At 43.8% G+C, this 23,970-nt stretch overlaps 1 protein-coding gene across 1 annotated transcript in view; it reads right to left on the bottom strand.

Moving 5' to 3' along the window:
- The window catches only part of cdc42bpb (CDC42 binding protein kinase beta (DMPK-like)), a 198,971-nt gene extending 182,764 nt beyond the window's left edge, over window positions 1-16,207 (bottom strand). Inside the window, exon 1 of the mRNA XM_055641186.1 lies at window positions 15,453-16,207. Within this exon, the coding sequence (XP_055497161.1) occupies window positions 15,453-15,627 (175 nt within the window). The 5' untranslated portion in view covers window positions 15,628-16,207. The remainder of the gene's footprint in view (window positions 1-15,452) is intronic.
- Between the last annotated feature and the right edge of the window lie 7,763 nt (window positions 16,208-23,970).

The raw sequence follows: 23,970 nt of genomic DNA on the forward strand, positions 1-23,970 counted from the left end.
GTCACCAGGTAGCAAGATTTGACCCACCATAGGTCTTGCTTGATAAAAATGATTTGAGGATGCAAACAAAATAATCAAAGAAAATCAAATCTTATGGAACTATTATACTGATGATATCCTGGATAAAAACTAATTAGATCCCATGTTAAATGCCATCAATAATAGAGGTTGTTTTAGTGGAGTTCCAAAAGGCCTCATAATAACACAACAGTCTATTATATTATTTAAGCTTTGGAAGAAGGTGTTAATGGAATCAGATGTGATTTCACAGATGGCATTAAAATGTGCACAAAGAACAGTAATTTGTAGCAAATCAATAAACTGTAGTCCAATTTAATTAAGTAGATTAGATTTTCTCTTCATTAAAGATACAAAAGGTGAAAGCAAGGTGGCTATAAAATGGCAAAGTGCTTTTTGGTTGATTTACTACGATTACAGTGTATAACTAACAATATGCTAATGGCTATACCTGCAATTTGGCTATATCTAATCACAGTACACATACACAGGAGAAGGTGCAAATTAAATCTAAACACAAGGTTCTTAGTTCAGCAAGAAACAAAATACCATCAATAAAGAAATCCAGAAATAAGAACATGTCCAGATAAAATCTAAACTAACCAGAAGCATTGACTAAATGTCTCTTCCCACAGATCCTGCTGATCCAATGACCATTTCCAGCATTCTCTCTCTAGCCTTTGGTTACCAGAATAAGTTTGCAGAGTTAGGGCTATTTATTCTAGAAAAGCGGGATTAGATGGATTAATACTTCTAATTTGTTAAAGGGATTAAATACAGGTTACTTAAATTAGTTGAAATGTACAGGAACAAATGGACGGCACACAATGTATAAGAAACCATTTTGAAAGAAGGTTATTGCTCTAAAAAAACCTGGAAACATTACTGTGGACAGAGATTTATATCTGTTGCTTAGTCATAGAGTGATACAATGTGGAAACAGGCCCTTCGGCTCAACTTGCCCACACCGGCCAACAATGTCCCAGCTACAATAGTCCCACCCGCCTGTGTTTGGTCCATATCCCTCCAAACCTGTCCAATCCATGTACCAGTCTAACTGTTTCTTAAACAATGAGATAGTCCCAGCCTCAACTACCTCCTCTGGCAGCTCGTTCCAATGAGAATCATGAGCAAAAAACTGCTGAAGGAACTCCGCATCCTGAGGTAGGTTAATAATAATAATAAGAAGAATGCCTTTATTGTCATTGTACTTAGAAATACAACAAAATTAGGAGAGCTGATCAATGATAGTTGAGGAATTTAGAGTTCTGATGGCCCAGGGAAAGAAACTGTTCTTGAGTCTGTACGCCTACCAGGGGGCAGGAGGTTGAGTAGGAACTGTCCAGGATGGGAGGGGTCTTTGATTATTTTCCTGGGAAGGCAGGGGGCAGCCAATGATTTTCTGGGCAGTTTTGATCACTCTCTGCAGGGCTCTCCTGTCTGCTGCCGAGCAGCCGGCATACCACACCGTGATACAATACGCCAGCACACTCTCGATGGTGGAGCAGTAGAAGGCCACCAGCACTTAGCACTCTCAGGAAGTGCAATCGCTGCTGGGTCTTTTTTACAACCGCTGAAGTGTTGGCAGACCAGGAGAGGTCCTCCGCGATGTGCGTTCCCAGGAATTTGAAGGTGGTTAATAATGCCTGGATGTGTGGTTAAAGATTTCGGGCGGCATGGTGGTGCAGTAATAGAGCCTTTCAGCACCAGGGACCCGGGTTATCTGTTATGCTCTTCCCGTGATTTGCATGGGTGTTTTCCGAGATCTTCCTTTTCCTCCCACACTCCAAAGACGTACAGGTTTTGTAGGCTAATTGGCTTAATATAAATGTATAAATGTAAAATCGTTCCTAGCGTATGTAAGAGAGTGTTAATGTGCAGGGATCACTGGTTGGTGCAGACTCGGTGGACTGAAGGGCCTGTTACCATGCAGTATCTCTAAACTAATCAAAATAGATTGATGCATTGTTAACTGACAATTGCAGATGTGCTGTAGGTAAAGAACAGATTAAGATTGGTAGTTTAAAAAAAGTTTAAAGACTGAAAAACAAATATTAATAAGGATCTAATGCAAAGTTTGACAATGATTATCCTATTTACAGAATTCTTGTATTCTTATTTGAAAGTGAAACACACCAAAAGATTGCAGAAATGCAATATAAAGCGTAATATGGATACACAATATTTAATCCTTCCTTTAACATTTACTACGCAGTAATATATATAAAGTACAAATTAGAGGCAATAACAATTTTTCAAAAAACGCTCACATAGTGCTGAGATCTGATACCAGAAACAAACAAACAGCAGCTGACATTTTTCTAACCATCTCGTTAATCTACACTAAACATCCCTCAACAAATCTTTCAACAGAAAAACATGCAACTACTCAAATATTTTAGAAACATAAGTTTTATAAAACTATCACAATGCTAGAATTGAACATATGGTAAGATGTCAACCAGCAATATAAAATCATGTCAAAAATATTATTTTTATTATAAATGACTCCAATTATTGGCATATAAATATTTCTGCCCTTAGTATAAGAAATGAAACAGTAGCATCCTACAAGTAACATCCCACCTGCATGACATAGCCCAGCCGTTGGCGGTTGTACAGTAGCAAGCAGAAGTAGAAAATATTGATAATGGATAACATGAACAACCATTCTAAATAAGACTAAAGTAATGTAATAAGGAATAGTTTGACTTCAGTGGTGGGCAAATTAATGGAAAAGATACTTAGAGATAATATATATATAAGCATTTGGATAAACAGGGTCTGATTAGGAACAGTCAACGTGGATTTGTGCCTGGAAGGTCATGTTTGACTAATCTTCTTGAATTTTTTGAAGAGGTTACTAGGGAAATTGATGAGGGTAAAGCGGTGGATGTTGTCTATATGGACTTTAGTAAGGCCTTTGACAAGGTTCCTCATGGAAGGTTGGTTAAGAAGGTTCAATTGTTGGGTATAAATGCAGGAGTAGCAAGATGGATTCAACAGTGCCTGAATGGGAGATGCCAGAGAGTAATGGTGGCTGGCTGTTTGTCAGGTTGGAGGCCAGTGACGAGTGGGGTGCCTCAGGGATTTGTGTTGGGTCCACTGTTGTTTGTCATGTACATCAATGATCTGGATGAAGGTGTGGTAAATTGGATTAGTAAGTATGCAGATGATACTAAGATAGGTGGTGTTGTGGATAATGAAGTAGATTTCCAAAGTCTACAGAGAGATTTAGGCCATTTGGAAAAATGGGCTGAAAGATGGCAGATGGAGTTTAATGCTGATAAGTGTGAGGTGCTACATCTTGGCAGGACAAATCAAAATAGGACGTACATGGTAAATGGTAGCGAATTGAGAAATGCAGTTGAACAGAGGGATCTAGGAATAACTGTGCATAATTCCCTGAAGGTGGAATCTCATGTGGATAGGGTGGTAAAGAAAGCTTTTGGTATGCTAGCCTTTATAAATCAGAGCATTAAGTATAGAAGTTGGGATGTAATGTTAAAATTGTACAAGGCATTGGTGAGACCAATTCTGGAGTATGGTGTAGTTTTTGGTCGCCCAATTATAGGAAGGATGTCAATAAAATAGAGGGAGTACAGAGGAGATTTACTAGAATGTTGCCTGGGTTTCAGCAACTAAGTTACAGAGAAAGGTTGAACAAGTTAGGTCTTTATTCTTTGGAGCGCAGAAGGTTAAGGGGGGATTTGATAGAGGTCTTTAAAATGATGAGAGGGATAGACAGAGTTGACGTGGACAAGCTTTTCCCATTGAGAGTAGGGAAGATTCAAACAAGGGGACATGATTTGAGAATTAAGGGACAAAAGTTTAGGAGTAACACGAGGGGGAACTTCTTTACTCAGAGAGTGGTAGCTGTGTGGAATGAGCTTCCAGTGGAAGTGGTGGAGGCAGGTTCGATTTTATCATTTAAAAATAAATTGGATAGGTATATGGATGGGAAAGGAATGGAGGGTTATGGTCTGAGTGCAGGTAGATGGGACTAGGGAGAAAGAATTGTTCGGCACGGACTTGTAGGGCCGAGATGGCATGTTTCCATGCTGTAATTGTTATATGGTTATATGAATAGTAGAATTAGGCCTTTCGGCCCTTCAAGTCTATTCCGCCATTCAATCATGGCTGATCTATCTCTCCCTCCTAACCCCATTCTCCTGCCTTCTCCCCATAACCTCCGACAGAGTGGCTTATATCTGCAATGCACTGCCACAGATGGTCGTGGAATCACAGGTAGTTCTATCGTGACGTCTTTCCATAACATGAACTGGATATAACACAAGCAATCGATAGGTGGGATGAATTAGTTACAACCTGGTTTTGATTAAGAACTAGAAAACCACTTAAAGGGTACTTTGGAAACTGGCAAGCAGAAATGTTACTCCAGCATTTTGTTCATCTTTGGTATAAACCAGCATCTGCAGTTCCTTTTTACTAGCAAAAAAGTTGTCTTGGATTTAAACAATACAAGGGAGACAAAAATCTGTTTCGATGTAACACCCCACATGAATCAGATGTCTCTTTGAGAACTCAGCTGCTACTTTAACCACAGGTGGCCATTAAAGTTGAGACACAACCACTTCTATTGACACTTGTGTAAGGATACCCCATTAAACATTGTAAACTACAACTTTTAGTATTTTACCTCACAGTAACTGAGTAAACTTATTCCTATTGAAAAGACTTTAATTTGGAAAATCTTGCAACAAAAATAATGTTGTTATTGCAAGCTGAAGCTCTCCAGCCCCAATCCCATTGATAGAATTTTCCTTAACACAATAAAGTGTTTTTTTAGGAACTCAACTATCGGGTTATAGCAGTGCTGTGTTGAAGAAACATTTGGACAGGCATTTAAATAGGCAGGGCGTAGAGTGATATGGTCCTATTTTAATCAGTGTAGATTGGCATAATGGTCCGCATGGAGTGTTGGGGCACTGGGCCTGTTTTTGTCCTCAATGATTCCGAAATTGATTCACTCATCTTATTTGTGTTGATTCTTTATTCGAGGTATCAAAACTAATCCATTGTTCTGCCTTTCCTCCCCCCCCCCCCCCCCCCCCCCCCCCACCCACAGCTTTCAAAGTTCTATGTTCTTGGTCCAATTTTCTGTTAAACATGATATTTTTGTTTTTAATTATTCCCTTAGAGAGGGAACACTGTAATCACCAGCAACATTTCTGTAAAGAAATTGCTCCTAAACTTGCTCATTTGCTAATGACTATGCATTGGTCACACCTCAAAGCTATTTCCCCACTCAAGGAAATAATCTTTCACTATTCAATACAGCAGAACAATGAATAACTTCAAATCCTGACTAAATGGAAAGATGGACACAAAGTGCTCGGGTAACTCAGCGAGTCATTCAGCATCTCTGGATCAAGATAGGTAACGTTTTGGGTCGGGACTTTTCTTCAGACTGAAATTAAGGAGTGGAGGGCAGGGAGGAAGGAAGAGAATCAGGTCCAGCCACAAATTACGTCAGACAGGGAGGTGCCCTGGTAGGCCCATTGTTCACTAGGGTAGGAGTGATCTGAAGAGGGATAAATGTGGAACTGATTAAACGACTAGGGTGGAGGAGGTAGGTTGCCATGGAGAGGGGACGCGAGTGTTAGTACTCATTCTCATTAGACATTAGAAAATAGGTGCAGGTGGGGGCCATTCGGCCCTTCGAGCCAGTACCACCATTCATTGTGATCATGGCTGATCATCCTCAATCAATAACCTGTGCCTGCCTTCTCCCCATATCCCTTGATTCCACTAGCCCCTAGAGCTCTATCTAACTCTCTCTTAAATCCATCCAGTGATTTGGCCTCCACTGCCCACTGTGGCAGGGAATTCCACAAATTCATAACTCTCTGGGTGAAAAAGTTTTTTCTCACCTCAGTCTTAAATGGCCTCCTCTTTATTCTAAGGCTGTGGCCCCTGGTTCTGGACTCGCCCAACATTGGGAACATTTTTCCTGCATATAGCTTGTCCAGTCCTTTTATAATTTTATATGTTTCTATAAGATCACCCCCTCATCCTTCTAAACTCCAGTAAATGCAAGCCTAGTCTTTTCAATCGTGCCTCATATGACAGTCTCACCACGGAGGAGCCCCAGAAGAGGAAGGTCTGTTTGGGAATGGGAACTGAAATGGTTGGTAACAAGGAGATCCCATAAGCCTCAGCATACCGAGCATGTGTTTAGCGTAAAGGTGGCTGAGTCTACGTTTGGTCTCGCCAATGTACAGGAGCCCACATTGGGAACCCTGGATGCAGTAGATAAGGCTAAAAGAGGTACACATGAACCTCCGTCTCACCTGAAAGGACTGTCAAGATACGAGGGAGGATGTATAAGGGCAGATGTTGCATCTCCAGTGGTTGCAGGGGAAGGTACCTGGAGAGGCGGTGGTTTGGGTGGGAAGGGATGAGTGAACCAAGGTGTTGCAGGGGGAATGGTGTCTGCAGAAGGCAGAAAGGGTAGAGATGGGAAGATGTGCTTAGTGGCGGGATCTTGTAGGATGATAATGTGTTTGATGCAGGGGTTGATGGGGTGAAGGGTAAGGACTCTGGGGGGAGGGGGTGAGAGCAAAACTATGGGACAGAAAGGAGACACGAGTGAGGGTCCTCACCTATCATCGAAGAGGGAACCCACATTCCCTGATCAATGAGGATATCTCAAATGTTTTAGTATAGAACAGCTTATCTTGGGAGCAGGTGCAGTGGAGACGAAGGAATTGAGAGTAGGGAATAGCTTCATTGCAAGAGGCAGGGTGGGAAGAATGTCACATTCTTTTTAAAATCTCTTCAGTTTTACATGCTCTAGAGGGGATTCTGTCAGTATTCTCAATCCACATTTGAAGGACAATGTCAACATTTTTTGTTATTGACAGAAAAGTAGGTGTAGCACATTGTTACTTGTCTAACCCGTGTCTAGTCGAAACAGAGTTTTGTAATCCAGCATCAGAAGCTCCTTGTTGAAGGGTCTCGACCCAAAACATCAGCCATTCTGTCCAGAGATACTGCCTATCCCTCTGAGTTACTCCCTCCTCCACAGTTCCTTGTTTCTGGAGGTTTTACAACGCTTCGACGGCAAACATTCTTGCAGCCAATCCCACCTAATTTGAGCAGAAACCCCACTCTCACATCACAATCAAGTAAAGATTTGGTAGAAAACTGGAAAACGGCCCAATCTATTTCACCCCTTTGTTTTTATTTCCCCCAAAACTATTTGTGGCGGGAAATCGTGATTTGTCATCCATTTCAACGCTTTGGATGAGAATGTACACGGCAGATTAGTAAGTTTGCAGACAGCACAAAAATAGCTGGCATCAGAGATAGTGAAGATGGTTATCAAAAATTACACATGGTGCTTGATCAGCTGGGGCCAAGGAATGGCAAATGGAGTTTAGTTCAGATACATGCGAGATGTTACATTTTGGGAAGTCAAACCACGACAGGATGCAGGATCCCTGTGTGCACAAAAATGGACTGGCTTCTGTTTTTTACTTTTTCTGTCATAGAAACATAGAAATTAGGTGCAGGAGTAGGCCATTCGGCCCTTCGAGCCTGCACCGCCATTCAATATGATCATGGCTGATCATCCAACTCAGTATCCCGTACCTACCTTCTCTCCATACCCCCTGATCCCCTTAGCCACAAGGGCCACATCTAACACCCTCTTAAATATAGCCAATGAACTGGCCTCAACTACCCTCTGTGGCAGAGAGTTCCAGAGATTCACCACTCTCTGTGTGAAAAAATTCTTCTCATCTCGGTTTTAAAGGATTTCCCCCTTATCCTTAAGCTGTGACCCCTTGTCCTGGACTTCCCTAACATCGGGAACAATCTTCCTGCATCTAGCCTGTCCAACCCCTTAAGAATGTTGTAAGTTTCTATAAGATCCCCTCTCAATCTCCTAAATTCTAGAGAGTATAAACCAAGTCAAATGACATGACCATGTTTTCTCACAATGCTCTCAGGTGCCACATTATGCACTCACTCACTTCACTCTCCAAGCAATCCTGCACCTTCCCCTGAACTCAACTTTCTCATTTATTGTAAAACCTCATTCCATTATACCCTGTATTGTTATTCCACAGTATAACCTGATAATCACTGTGGACTATATACTAACCTCTATTTTTTTTTCCCAATAGTAGCAGCACAAGCTAATTCTTTTTATAGTTTAGTGATACAGCGCTGAAACAGGCCCTCCGGCCCACCGAGTCCGCACCGACCAGCGATCCCCACATATTACACTATCCTACACACACACTAGGGTCAATTAGGGACGTCTTTAGAGTATGGGAGGAAACCGGAAACCTCGGAGAAAACCCATGCGGTCACGGGGAGAACATACAAACTCCGTAGAGACACCACGCGTAGTTGGGATCAAACCCTAGTCTTCGGCAATTCAACGTTACCGCTGCGCCACCATGGCTGCCCAAATGACTTTTTTTTTGTATTTTTCAATTTCTATCTTTAACTAATCCTCCATCCATGTAAATGTATTACACTGCCCTCCGAGTCATTTAAAGCAACATGTTTTTTTTTAATCCAGATAATTTTCATCTCCTTCATTACTCCCAAGAATTTCTTGCAAATAATTTTTTGGAAATCCACATATATGACAGAACCTATTCTCTCCATCCAATCGGTCATAGTTTCAAAAATATTTATTTTTGTTAATAGATTAAAGACAAATAAACCCTAATACGGTACATTCCCGAATTACCGAGGGGTTCAATTCCTAGAAAACTGTGTGTATTACAGCTTCTTTTGCATTTTGTGTTTCCTTAGTTATATTTTTCTTACATAAATCCTGTGAGAGGAAATTTCTATTTCATATCTCAAATTTCTTGGATAGTGATTTGCAAATTTGGTAAGAGAATTTCTGTTAACTGAGCTGCCCTAACCCGGGGATACACTATGTTATTGCCAAATCCAAAACTCAGTCAAAATCATATATTCATTCTACATAAATCAGAATACATTGTTACAAATCTTGCCGCAAAATAAATCTAATCTCTGCAATATAATTGACTGGCCAGCTTTATTAGAAGGTTTTGATATACCAAGGCTTTGAAAAGTCCACAGGAACACAGACCCAAAGACACCACTTACAAATTATAAAATGAAAAAGCTGTCTATACATCAATATTTCAGAAAGCACAAAATAAACACACCTATCTCATTTCATACATGCTAAAGTGTTTCAATACATTTGTTCGGATGGCAATTGTAACAGTGGCTGAATGGGAGATATCGGAGATTAATGGTGGATAACTGTTTGTCAGGCCTAGTGGGGTGCCTCAGGGATCTGTGTTGGGTCCACTGTTGTTTGTCATATACATCGGTGATCTGGATGATGGTGTGGTAAATTGGATTAGTAAGTATGCAGATGATACTAAGATAGGTGGTGTTGTGGATAATGAAGTAGATTTTCAAGGTCTACAGAGATTTAGGCCATTTGGAAGAGTGGGGTGAAAGATGGCAGATGGAGTTTAATGCTGATAAGTGTGAGGTGCTACATCTTGGCAGGACAAATCAAATAGGACGTACATGGCAAATGGTAGCGAATTGAGGAATGCAGTTGAACAGAGGGATCTAGGAATAACTGTGCATAGTTCCCTGAAGGTGGAATCTCATGTAGATAGGGTGGTAAAGAAAGCTTTTGGTGTGCTGGCCTTTATAAATCAGAGCATTGAGTATAGAAGTTGGGATGTAATGTTAAAATTGTACAAGGCATTGGTGAGGCCAATTCTGGTGCATGGTGTACAATTTTGGTCGCCAAATTATAGGAAAGATGTAAACAAAATAGAGAGAGTACAGAGGAGATTTACTAGAATGTTGCCTGGGTTTCAGCTCCTAAGTTACAGAGAAAGATTGAACAAGATAGGTCTTTATTCTTTGGAGTGCAGAAGGTTAAGGGGGAACTTGATAGAAGTCTTTAAAATTATGAGAGGGATAGACAGAGTTGACGTGGATAAGCTTTTTCCATTGAGAGTAGGGAAGATTAAAAAAGGGCTTGATTTGAGAATTAAGGGACAGAAGTTTAGGGGTAACATGAGGGGGAACGTTTTTACTCAGAGAGTGCTAGCTGTGTGGAATGAGCTTCCAGTGGAAGTGGTGGAGGCAGGTTCAATTTTATAATTTAAAAATAAATTGGATAGGTATATGGATGGATATGCATTAGTAATAATCTTTCAAAACTCTTTAGATTCTGGAGTAGTTCCTGAAGATTGGCGGGTAGCAAACGGAACCCCACTTGGCAAAGGCAAATCATGTCTGACGAATCTTATAGAATTTTTCGAGGATGTAACTAGTAGCGTGGATAGGGGAGAACCAGTGGATGTGATGTGTCTGGACTTCCAGAAGGCTTTCCACAAGGTCCCACATAAGAGATTAGTATACAAACTTAAAGCACAAGGCATTGGGGGTTCAGTACTGATGTGGATAGAGAACTGGCTGGCAAACAGGAAGCAAAGAGTAGGAGTAAACGGGTCCTTTTCACAATGGCAGGCAGTGACTAGTGGGGTACCGCAAGGCTCAGTGCTGGGACCCCAGCTATTTACAATATATATTAATGATCTGGATGAGGGAATTGAAGGCAATATCTCCAAGTTTGCGGATGACACTAAGCTGGGGAGCAGTGTTAGCTGTGAGGAGGATGCTAGGAGACTGCAAGGTGACTTGGATAGGCTGGGTGAGTGGGCAAATGTTTGGCAGATGCAGTATAATGTGGATAAATGTGAGGTTATCCATTATCCATTTTGGTGGCAAAAACGGGAAAGCAGACTATTATCTAAATGGTGGCCGATTGGGAAAGGGGGAGATGCAGCGAGACCTGGGTGTCATGGTACACCAGTCATTGAAGGTAGGCATGCAGGTGCAGCAGGCAGTACAGAAAGCGAATGGTATGTTAGCTTTCATTGCAAAAGGATTTGAGTATAGGAGCAGGGAGGTTCTACTGCAGTTGTACAGGGTCTTGGTGAGACCACACCTGGAGTATTGCGTACAGTTTTGGTCTCCAAATCTGAGGAAGGACAATATTGCCATAGAGGGAGTGCAGAGACGGTTCACCAGACTGATTCCTGGGATGTCAGGACTGTCTTATGAAGAAAGACTGGATAGACTTGGTTTATACTCTCTAGAATTTAGGAGATTGAGAGGGGATCCTATAGAAACTTACAAAATCCTTAAGGGGTTGGACAGGCTAGATGCAGGAAGATTGTTCCCGATGTTAGGGAAGTCCAGGACAAGGGGTCACAGCTTAAGGATAAGCGGGAAATCCTTTAAAACCGAGATGAGAAGAACTTTTTTCACACAGAGAGTGGTGAATCTCTGGAACTCTCTGCCACAGAGGGTAGTTGAGGCCAGTTCATTGACTATATTTAAGAGGGAGTTAGATGTGGCCCTTGTGGCTAAGGGGATCAGGGGGTATGGAGAGAAGGCAGGTACGGGATACTGAGTTGGATGATCAGCCATGATCATATTGAATGGCGGTGCAGGTTCGAAGGGCCGAATGGCCTACTCCTGCACCTAATTTCTATGTTTCTATGTTTCTATGAAAGGAATGGAGGGTTATGGTCTGAGTGCAGGTAGATGGGACTAGGTGAGAGTAAGTGTTCGGCACGGACTAGAAGGGCCGAGATGGCCTGTTTCCGTGCATTGTTCATCATGTTGGCTAATTATCATGAATGACAATAGACAAGAGATGCTGGAGTTACTCAGCGGTTAACTGCATCTATGGAGACAAGAAATGGGTGACATTTTGGGTCAAGACCCTTCTTCAGACTGAGCTCGGTCAGTCTCAATCTGAAGGGCCTCGATCTGAAACGCCACCCATTCCATCTCTCCAGAGATGCTGCCCGTCCCACTAATTTACTCCAGCATTTTGTGTCTATCCTCGGTGTAAATCAGCATCTGCAGTTCCTTCCTACAAAAATCACGAACAACATATTTTTTCATGGGTTTATAGTTCCAGATATTCCATTGTTTGAGATGATCCATTGACCATTCACAACTGTTTTAAAAATGTCTCGTTATACAAGGTTATAATAAAGTTTACTGGATGCAAGTTGTAAACAGTATACTAAAATAAATCCTTTTGCAAAATTTTAAATTATGTCGAGATTACATTTAACTGCAAAGACAAGCCCTCATCACTAGTCAAGAAAAGGAAAGAGCTGCATGGTTGCCCAAAGCAATGAAAAGTCTCCGACTACTCTAACAAATGTCTACAGATGCACTGTGGCGGGTTGGATTGTGGCCTAGAATGGTAACTCTAACGTACAGGAACACAAAAGGCTGCAAAGGGTGGTGGACTCAATCCAGTTCAACAAGGGCGCAACGCTCCCCATCATCGAAAGCATCCACATCAAGGATACCCCCTATCTGGGTAAGGGCCTTTTCCCACTGCTTTCATTAGGTAGGAGGTACAGAAGCCTGAAGTCAAGAACAGCTACTTTCCGACAATTATCAATTCAACTGACCTGCAAAACCCAAATGCTACCTCGGCAACAAAACATTACGGATTTACCTTGCTTTGGCATCAACTTTACTCTCAATGCCATGTTTTGCATTAATGGATTTTTTTCTATTCACTGTCTTGAATAATTAATATGCGATTAATGTACAATTGTATGTGTTTCTGTGTTGCCTGCATCTATGTGCCTACGATGCTGGTGCAAGTACAATTTCATTGTACCTTACCATACCTTGTGCATATGATAATACACTTGACTTGTGCAGCAACTCTAAAGGGCCTGTCCCACTGAGGCGACTGTTTAGGCGACTGCCCGGGACTAATTTTAATGGTATTCACCCAAGACACCTGGCGACAACATACGACAGCACCTACGACAGCAAAAATTGTCGCCACAGTATCCAAAAATGTTCCAACATGTTGAAAATTTTGCGACTGTCGCCTGTAATCGCCCAAAAAATCTAAGCGGGACAGGCCCATGAATGTATTACATACTTAAAAACCTTGACTGCACTGAATTTAAATAATTGAATACAAAGCACATAAAAAGCAGGATGTAAATTGATGTTAAGTCTTTCTATTGTGAGATAATGCTTTTCTCCTTAAAGTGATTAAAAGCTCATTTACAATATATGCCTATCTGATTTGTACATACAGTGCCTTCCATAATGTTTGGGACAAAGACCCATCATTTATTCATTTGCCCCTGTGCTCCACAATTTGAGATTTGTAATAGAAAAAAAAATCACATGCGGTTAAAGTGCACGTTGTCAGTTGTCAAAGGTAATTTTTATACATTTTGGTTTGACCAGGACGAAATTGATCTTTTAAGTACTTCTTGGCAATCTGTAACCTGGCCATCCTATTTTTGCTGCTAAACAGTGTTTCGCATCTTGCAGTGTAGTCTCTGTATTTCTGTTGATGAAGTCTTCTGCTGACAGTGGTTATTGACAAATCCACACCTGAAGAGTGTTTCTGATCTGTCGGACAGGTGTTTGGGGATTTTTCTTTATTATAGAGAGAATTATTTTGTCATCAGCTGTGGAGGTCATCCTTGGCCTGCCAGTCCCTTTGTGATTAATAAGCTCGCCAGTGCTCTCTTTCTTCGTAATGATGTTCCAAACAGTTGATTTTGGTAAGCCTAAGGTTTGGCTGATGTCTCTAACAGTTTTATTCCTGTTTCTCAGTCTCATGACTTTCATTGGCACAACTTTGGTCCTCATGTTGATAAACAGCAATAAAAGTGTCCAAAGGTGATGGAAAGACTGGAGGAAAGACTAGGTGCTGAGAGCTCTCTTATACCTGCATTAAGGAGGCAATTAAACACACCTGAGAAATTACAATCACCTGTGAAGCCATGTGTCCCAAACATTATGGTGCCCTGAAATGGGGGGGGGGGGGGGGGATTATGTATAAACACAGCTGTAATTTCTACACGAGGCGAAACAAAAATGGATAAAATCTGACAATGTGCACTTTAACCACATGGTTTTTTTTATTACAAATCTGAAATTGTGGAGTACAGAGGCTAATAAATAAATGATGGGTCTTTATCCCAAACATTATGGAGAGCACTGTGCATGCTAAACACAAAGTATTGTGATATTTCATTAATATTTTACAAATGGGTCCAAAATTTTAATTTTGCATTTAGTAAGTGCATGTCAAAGACTCAAGCTAGAATAAACATTGAGTGGTAAACATTCACCCTCTCCTCCGACAGCACATCATGTCCGCCATGCAAAGCATCTGGAAAAAGCACCACCACAACATGTCAATGCTTCTACAGCATTCATCAGATCTTCAACCTTTACCACCAAGAAAGAATGAATGAACATCACCATTCTGACTTGCAAACATAAGCGCCATTCCTTTGAGGTCACTGGGTCACAAACTTGGAACTAACTGGTAGCATTGTGGGACCACCTTTTACCACACAGACAGCTGGAGGTTGCAGAAGGCATCTAATCACCATCTTCTCAAGTGCAATTAGTGATGGTCAATAAATGCAGATATTGTCAGCTGCTCCCACGTCCTTACTGTGAGTTTGGAAAGCGAACAATTTCCAAAACTATATTAGCAATTGTCCATTACACCCAACGGTGCGAATCTCAAATAATGCTGAGGATATGCTCCTATAATTGGAACTGTGTATGTAGTAAAGTTACTACTTTTAAAACTTTGTCCCTTTCAAGAAACCTAAAAGTGGAGCTGAATTGGGATTGCCTTTCACCTTTGGAACAAAGCAAATCTTGCAAACATACAGCAGTGCCGGGGGATATCCAATAGTTGAGCTCTTCGTGCCAGATGTGATACAATGGATCACCATTCAGTTGTTAATCTTATTACTGACGTCAATGAAAGAGGACAGGAAGTGAATCCTCTTAATTTGGAAAATGTTGGCGACTTAAGTGTAAACTAAACCGAGCCCAAAATCTATTACTAATTTCATGTAACTAACATTATCAGTCCCTACACATTATCAGTCTACAACACTTGTTAGTTAATGTCCAGAAGGATCACATTAAAAATTGATAATGTTGTAGTTAAAACGTGTGGTAGAAGAAACACACCACACCTTTCACATCATATCCCCACCTACTGATTTCAAATTGTGAAATACGTGGGTACTCATAAATTAAAAAAAATCAATAGACTAATGACAGCAGTGGTTCAACCTGATGTTGTTCACACTAAAAGGAAGCACATTTTAAAAGGGAATCAAGCACACACACATCAACATTGTGGAACTTCCATATTTTTAACAATTTTGAATTTTAGAAACAGATTTGAACCTTCTGTAACACCAGCCACCAAAATGGGGAGAAAAGGGTCATTTGCCAATATTTAAGCTGATGTTAAATTTAGAAAAATCTGTCCCTGACAAGTAAACAGTGATTGCACACATGAAGCTTATATTTCACATTGGATCACCTAATGTTTGGCTTACCCCATTCCAGGAATTCTGCAATGTACTTTTCCCGTCGTATGGGCGAGCTGCTACATTCGTTGTACAAACATATTAAAATATCCAGCAAAGTCTCCACGCTCATTGAATTTGCATTCTTCTGTGGTCCGTTCAGGAGCAACTGCTCCAACTTCTTCAGGCGAACCTTCGCTGACATTTTATCCTTTCAAGTTTTTGTTTCCTCTCAAGAAACACCCTCTCGCCTTCAAAAAAAAAAAATCCTCAAAGGGCGACTGCCGAGCCCGAAACGGAGATCAAAGCAGTGATTTATTTCACATTGAGACGGCAGGATCCGATGGGTTTTCACGGTTGGAGTTGAAAGGAGAAGCGGCGGCGGCGGCGGCGGCGGTCGGGCCCAGTTGCTGGAGTGGCAGCGTCTTCCCCGCTGGCGTTACTCACACTCCCTCCTCCTCCTCCTCGTCCTCCTCCTCCTCCCCGCCGGCAGCGGCAGCAGCAGCAGCAGCAGCCCAGCTACCGTGAGGCCCGGTCCCGGCCCGGCCCCGGGCAGCCCTGCATCCCCATCCCCGCTCCTCCTCGCTCTCCCCGGCCGTCAGCGGACACTCACTCCGCCGCCGCCGCCATCTCCCTCACACACACACACGCTCCCGATCGCGGTCCCTCCTGCAGCCCGGATAGGGTAGGGTGGGAGGTGAAGGCCGGCGGAGACTCCTCGCTCCAGCTCCAGCTCCGCTCACTCACTCACTCGCTCGGTGGCTCGGTGGGTCCGGCCCTCTCTCACTCTCAGTCCGTCCGTCAGCGCCGCCTCCACCGCAACCGCCCGGCCGGCCGCCGGAAACACACCAGCGTCACCTGATTGACAAAGTAACATCCCTCCTTCCCTGTCTCCCTCCCTCCTTCCCTCTCCCTCCCAGTCTCCCTCCCTCCTTCCCTCTCCCTCCCAGTCTCCCTCCCTCCTTCCCTCTCCCTCCCTCCTTCCCTCTCCCTCCTTCCCTTCCCTCCTTCCCTCTCCCTCCCTCCTTCCCTCTCCCTCCCAGTCTCCCTCCCTCCTTCCCTCTCCCTCCCTCCTCTTCCCTCTCCCTCCCAGTCTCCCTCCCTCCTTCCCTCTCCCCTCCCTCCTTCCCTCTCCCTCCTTCCCTCTCCCTCCCTGTCTCCTTCCCTCCTTCCCTCTCCCTCCCTCCTTCCCTCTCCCTCCCTCCTTCCATCTCCCTCCTTCCCTCTCCCTCCCTGTCTCCTTCCTTCCTTCCCTCTCCCTCCCTCCTTCCCTCTTCCTCCCTGTCACCCTCCTTTCCTCTCCCGCCCTCCTTCCCCCTCCCTCCCTCCCTCCCTCCTTCCCTCTCCCTGTCTCCTTCCCTCTCCCTGTCTCCCTCCTTCCCTCTCCCTCCTTCCTTCCGTCTCCCTCCTTCCCCCTCCTTCCCTGCCTCCCTCCTTCCCTGTCTCCCCCCCCTCTGTCTCCCACTCCCTGTCTCCCTCTCCCTGTCTCCCTCTCCCTCTACCTGTCTATCTCTCTCTCTCCCCATCACTCTCTCCCTGTCTCTCTCGTCCATCACCCTGTCATAGAAAATAGGTGCAGGAGCAGGCCATTGGGACCTTCGAGCCATTCAATATGCTTATGGGTGATCATCCAAAATCAGTACCCCATTCTTGCATACTCCCCATATCCCTTGATTCCATTAGCCCTAAGAGCTATATCTAACTCTTGAATCCATCCAGTGAATTGGCCTCCACTGCCTTCTGTGGCAGAGAATTCCACAGATTCACAACTCTCTGCGGGGTGGAAGATTGCAACCTTCACGAAGATTGCAACCTCCTGTTTCGACTAATGCAATCAACTCGACGTGCACAAACGGAAGATCAAATAGAACAAGTTGTCCAACAACTTTAGGCTGTACACGCCACACGAAAGAAGAAGATATAGAAACATAGAAATTAGGTGCAGGAGTAGGCCATTCGGCCCTTCAAGCCTGCACCGCCATTCAATATGATCATGGCTGATCATCCGACTCAGTATCCTGTACCTGCCTTCTCTCCATACCCCCTGATCCCTTTAGCCATAAGGGCCACATCCAACTCCCTCTTAAATGTAGCCAATGAACTGGCCTCAACTACATTCTATGGCAGAGAATTCCAGAGATTCACAACTCATCTCAGTCCTAAATGGCCTACCTCCTATTCATTAACTGAGACCCCTGGTTTTGGACTCCCCCAACATCGGGAACATTTTAACTGCATCTACCCGGTCCAATCCTCTAAGAATTGTATATGTCTCTATGAGATTCCCTCTCATCCTTCTAAATTCCAACGAATACAAGCCCAGTCGATCCATTCTTTCATCATATGTCAGTCCCGGGATCCCAGGAATTAACCTGGTGAACCTACGCTACACACCATCAATAGCAATCGTGTCCTTCTTCAAATTAGGAGACAATAATACTCCAGGTGCGGTCTCACCAGGGTCCTGTACAACTGCAGTAGGACCTCCTTGCTCCTAAATTCAAATCCTCTCGCAATGAAGGCCAACATGCCATTAGTTTTCTTCAATGCCTGCTGTACCTGCATGCTTACTTTCAGTGACTGATGTACAAGCACACCAAGGTCTTGTTGCACCTCCCCTTCTCCGAATCTGACACCATTCAGATAATAATCTGCCTTACTGTTCTTGCCACCAAAGTGGATAACCTCACATTTATCCACATTATACTGCATCTGCCATGCTTCTGCCCTCTCACCCAACCTATCCAAGTCACCCTGCAGCCTCACAGCTTCCTCCTCGCAGCTCACACTGCCACCCAGCTTTGTGTCATCCGCAAACTTAGATTTGTCCGGTAGGCGGCGCGGCTCTGGCCAGCAGCGGCCTCTGCAGCCTGTCCGCGTTTTTATTATTTTTTTGTCTGTGTTTTTATGTAGTTTTTGTTATTTTATGTTGGGGTGTGTGTGTGGGGGGCGGGGGTGGGGGGGAGGGGGGGGGGGGACTTTTTGAATCTCTCCCGCCACTGGAGACCCGACCTTTTCTCGTCGGGTCTCAGGTGTCGTTGAGGCCGCAACGAGGAGCGGCCTCCAACAGGAAGAAGCCGGGGACTCTGGTGCCGACTCACCGTTGCCGTCGCGGAGCTGGCCGGGTCCGGAGCGGGTGGAGCGGTGGAGGAGCGCTGCTGCTGCCGATGCCGCTGCTGCTGCTGAGTCGGAGGCTCCAACGACGGGTCTGTGGACGACGGCACCGGGAGCCCACGGCTCCCTGGAGGGAGACCGCTTCTCAGGGCTCCTGCAACGGCGACTTCTCCCGCCCGAGTTGCGGGGTCGAAGAGCTCCTGGAGCGGGGCCTGACACCACTGCCCCGCGCGGCTGGAATGGCCGCGGGACTCTGCGAGCGCACACCGGGGGCTCTAACACCAAGACCCGGTGTGCGACCTCGCACCACCCGGCGTGGCTTTAATGGCCGCGGGACAATCGCCATCGCCAGCCGGGGGCTATGACTTTGACTCTGACATCGGGGGGGGGGGGGGGAGAGTGCAGTGGAGAGATAAGTTTATTTGGCCTTCCATCACAGCTATGTGATGGATGTTTATGTTAAATGTAATTATTGTTGTGTCTGGGGTCTATTTGTATGTAATGTATGGCTGCAGAAACGGCATTTCGTTTGGACCTCCAGGGGTCCAAATGACAATAAATTGACTCTGACTCTGATTGACTCTGACTCTGAATTCCCTCGTCTAAATCGTTAATATACAGTACTAGACTAAGTGTCTGCCAACCAGTTCTCTAACCATGTCAATACCCTACCCCCAATACCATGTGCTCTAATTTTGCACTCTAATCTCTTGTGTGGGACCTTGTCAAAGTCCAGATACACCACATCCACTGGCTCTCCCTTATCCATTCTACTTGTTACATCCTCAGAAAATTCCAAAAGATTAGTCAAGCATGATTTTGCCTTCATAAATCCATGCTGACTGACCGATCCTGTCACTGCTTTCCAAATGTGCTGCTATAACATCTTTACTAATCTACTCCAGCATCTTCCCCACTACCGATGGTAGGCAAACTGGTCTATAATTCCCCGTTGTCTCTCTCCCTCCTTTCTTAAAAAGTGGAGTTATATTGGCTACCCTCCAGTCCACAGGAACTGATCCAGAGTCAAGAGACTATTGGAAAATGATCACCAATGCATCCACAATTTCTAGGGCCACCTCCTTGAGTACTCTGGGATGCAGACCATCAGGCCCTGGGTATTTATCTGCCTTCAGTCCCAACAGTTTACCTAACACCATTTTCTGTCTAGAGTGGATTCCGTTCAGTTCCTCCCTCCCACTAGAACCTTGGTCCCCTAGTATTTCCGGGAGATCGTTTGTGTTTTCCTAAGTGAAGACAGAACCAAAGTATTCTGCCATTTCCTTGTTTCCTTTTATATATTTGCCTGTCACTTCACTAATCTTTTCCTTTTTACATACAGTGGCTTGCAAAAGTATTCATACCCCTTGAACTTTTCCACATTTTGTCACGTTACAACCACAAACGTAAATGTATTTTATTGGGATTTTATGTGATAGACCAACACAAAGTGGCGCATAATTGTGAAGTGGAAGGAAAATGATACATGGTTTTCAAATTTTTTTACAAATAAAAAACTGAAAAGTGTGGCGTGCAAAGGTATTCAGCCCCCTTTACTCTGATACCCCTAAATAAAATCCAGTGCAACCAATTGCCTTCAGAAGTCACCTAATTAGTAAATAGAGTCCACTTGTGTGTAATTTAATCTCAGTATAAATACAGCTGTTCTGTGAAGACCTCAGAGGTTTGTTAGAGAATGTTAGTGAACGAACAGCATCATGAAGCCCAAGGAACACACCAGACAGGTGAAGGATAAAGTTGTGGAGAAGTTTAAAGCAGGGTTAGCTTATAAAAAAATATCCCAAGCTTTGAACATCTCATGGAGCATTGTTCAATCCATCATCCGAAAATGGAAAGAGTATGGCACAACTGCAAACCTACCAAGACATGGCCGTCCACCTAAACTGACAGGCTGGGCAAGGAGAGCATTGATCAGAGAAGCAGCCAAGAGGCCCATGGTAACTCTGGAGGAGCTGCAGAGATCCACAGCTCAGGTGGGAGAATCTGTCCACAGGACAACTATTAGTCGTGCACTCCACAAATCGGGCCTTTATGGAAGAGTGGCAAGAAGAAAGCCATTGTTGAAAAAAAGCCATAAGAGGTCCCGTTTGCAATTTGCCACAAGCCATGTGGGGGACACAGCAAACATGTGGAGGAAGGTGCTCTGGTCAGATGAGACCAAAATTGAGGTTTTTGGCCTAAATGCAAAACGCTATGTGTGGCGGAAAACTAACACTGCACATCACCCTGAACACACCATCCCCACTGTGAAACATGGTGGTGGCAGCATCATGCTGTGGGGATGCTTTTCTTCAGCAGGGATAGGGAAGCTGGTCAGAGTTGATGGGAAGATGGATGGAGCCAAATACAGGGCAATCTTGGAAGAAAACCTGTTAGAGACTGTAAAAGACTTGAGACTGGGGCGGAGGTTCACCTTCCAGCAGGACAACGACCCTAAACATACAGCCAGAGCTACAATGGAATGGTTTAGATCAAAGCATATTCATGTGTTAGAATGGCCCAGTTAAAGTCCAGACCTAAATCCAATTGAGAATCTCTGGCAAGACTTGAAAATTGATGTTCATAGACGCTCTCCGTCCAATCTGACTGAGCTTGAGTTATTTTGCAAAGAAGATTGGGCAAAAATGTCAGTCTCTAGATGTGCAAAGCTGGTAGAGACATACCCCAAAAGACTTGCTGCTGTAATTGCAGCGAAAGGTGGTTTTACAAAGTATTGACTCAGGGGGGCTGATTACTTTTGCACGCCACACTTTTCAGTTTTTTATTTGTAAAAAAATTTGAAAACCATGTATTATTTTCCTTCCACTTCACAATTATGCACCACTTTGTGTTGGTCTATCACATACAATCCCAATAAAATACATTTACGTTTGTGGTTGTAACATGACAAAATGTGGAAAGGTTCAAGGGGTATGAATACTTTTGCAAGCCACTGTACCTATAGAAACTTTTACAGTCAGTTTTTATATTCCTCCGCAAGCTTTCATTCATGTTTTTTCCCCTCTCTTAATTAACTCTTTGTTGAGTTCTAAATTTCTTCCAGTCCTCTGGTTTGCCGCATCTTCTGGCCAATTTATATGCTTTTTCCTTGGATTTAACACTATCCTTGACATCCCTCATCAGGCATGGTTGAGCTGCCTTCCCAGTTTTATTTTTTTGCCAGACAGGGATGAACAATTTCTGGAGTTCATCCATGCGATCTTTAAATCTTTGCCATTGCATCTCGACTGTCAACACTTTAAGTATAATTTGCCAGTCATAAGTATAATTTCCGAGCCAATTCCCGTCTCATACCCTCCCTCCCTCTTTGCCTGCCCCCCCCCCCCCCCCCTCTCTCTCTCTCTCTGCCCTTCCCACTCTCCCTCCCTCCCTGTCTCCCACCTTCTCTCCCTCCCTGCCTTTTCCCAGCATGGGACTCTCACAGACAGATGCACAGATGCACAGATTGAATCTCGCCAGATGCACACAGACCCCTTGGTGTGCACCAAGCTGGGCTTATGTTTGTTGTACATTAGGCTAGCTTTTGTGTGCATTTTACTACCTTTAGTTTATTGTGCATCTGACTATTTTTATGTTTTGCGTGTTTCACGCTAGATTTGGGTTGAGTGGGTTTGGGCTGGGTTTGGGTTTAGTGTGGAACAGTCTCGGTTTGGGTTTATTGTGCATCTGGCTCCGTTTTGTTGAATTATTGTCACATATATTGAGGTATAGTGAAAAGCTTTGTATTACACGCGATCCAAACACATCCATTTCACCATACATGGATAAAATCAGTTCAAACATAAACACAACAGATAGAGCAAATGGGAGGATGCAGAGTATGCAAATGTATGAATCTCAGCAGATGCACACCATGTTTTTCAAGGCTTTAAGCATGGTTCAGGTTCATTCTTGTCACTTTTACCATGTATTGTCACAGGTTTAGGTTTGTTATTGTCACGTACTGAGGTGCATTGAAAAGCTTTATTTTGGACGCTAGCCACACGGATCAGATAGACCATACATAGATAAAGCCAAGCACAACAGATAGAGTAAAGGGGAAGATGCAGAATATGCATCGGGAATGAATCTCGGCTGATGCATGCTGCGGGTTTAGAGGCATCAGGCACAGTGGGAGAGATTGGAGAGACAAGCCACGACAACACAGTGCGTGCTAACTTGTGCACAGCGATGTGACTCGGTCTGAGGAAATGCTGTGACTTAGACACCAGTGCAACTCCAACAGTAATTTAAAGGGAAGAAAAATTGCTTTATATTTAAGTAAAACAAGTGTCCCTGCAAAATGTAAAATCTCGATGGAAAAGCATTGATGCCGCGTTAGTGCAATCTGTGTATACACAAAAATGTATAGGAAGGAACTGCAGATGCTGGTTTAAACCGAAGATAGACACAAAAAGCTGGAGTCGCAGAAGGTCGAGTCGCAGGTAGATAGGGTGGTTAAAAAAGCTTTGGGCACTTTGGCCTTCATCAGTCAGAGCATTGAGCATAGAAGTTGGGATGCTAAGCTGCAGTTGTATAAGATGGTGGTGAGACCGCATTTAGAATATTATGCTTAATAACATGGCTCTGGGCACCATGTTATAGGAAAGATACTGTCAAGCTTGAAAGGGTTCAGAAAAGATTTATGAGGATGTTGCCAGGACTAGAGGGTGTGAGCTATCGGGAGAGGTTGAGTAGGCTGGGTCTCTATTCCATGGAGCGTAGGATAATAAGGGGTGATCTTATAGAGATGTACAAAATCATGAGAGGAATAGATCGGATAGATGCACACAGTCTTTTGCCCAGAATTGGGGAACGGAGGACCAGAGGACATAGGTTCAAGGTGAAGGGGAAAAGATTTAATAGGAATCTGAGGGATAACCTTTTCACACAAATGGTGGTGGGTGTGTGGAACAAGCTGCCAGAGGAGGTAGTTGTGGCAGGGACTATCCCATCATTTAAGAAACAGTTTGACAGGTACATGGACAGAACAGGTTTGGAGGGATATGGACCAAGTGCAGGCAAGTGGGACTAGTTTATTGGGGCATTGTTGGCCGTGGTGGGCAAGTTGGGCCGAAGGGCCTGTTTCCACATTGTATTATTCTATGACCCTATAACTAATTCAGCGGGACAGGCAGCATCTCTGGAGAGAAGGAATGAGTGACGTTTCGGCTCGAGACCCTTCTTCAGACGCTTCATCAGTCGACCTGAAAAGTCACCCATTCCTTCCCTCCAGAGATGCAGTTGATCCCGCTTAGTTACTCCAGCTTTTTGTGTCTATATCAAAAATGTAATTGTTCTTGTCTTAAATGGATGTATAAAATCCAGGGCTTTGTATTGATTGAAACATTTATGTTTCTTAGAAAGCCTCTCTCAAAAACATAATCCAGGGTCTGGATCTGAAATATTGGCCATCTCTCACTTCCACTGATGC

This window comes from Leucoraja erinacea, chromosome 9, assembly GCF_028641065.1.
Source record: "Leucoraja erinacea ecotype New England chromosome 9, Leri_hhj_1, whole genome shotgun sequence".
NCBI lineage: Eukaryota > Metazoa > Chordata > Chondrichthyes > Rajiformes > Rajidae > Leucoraja > Leucoraja erinaceus.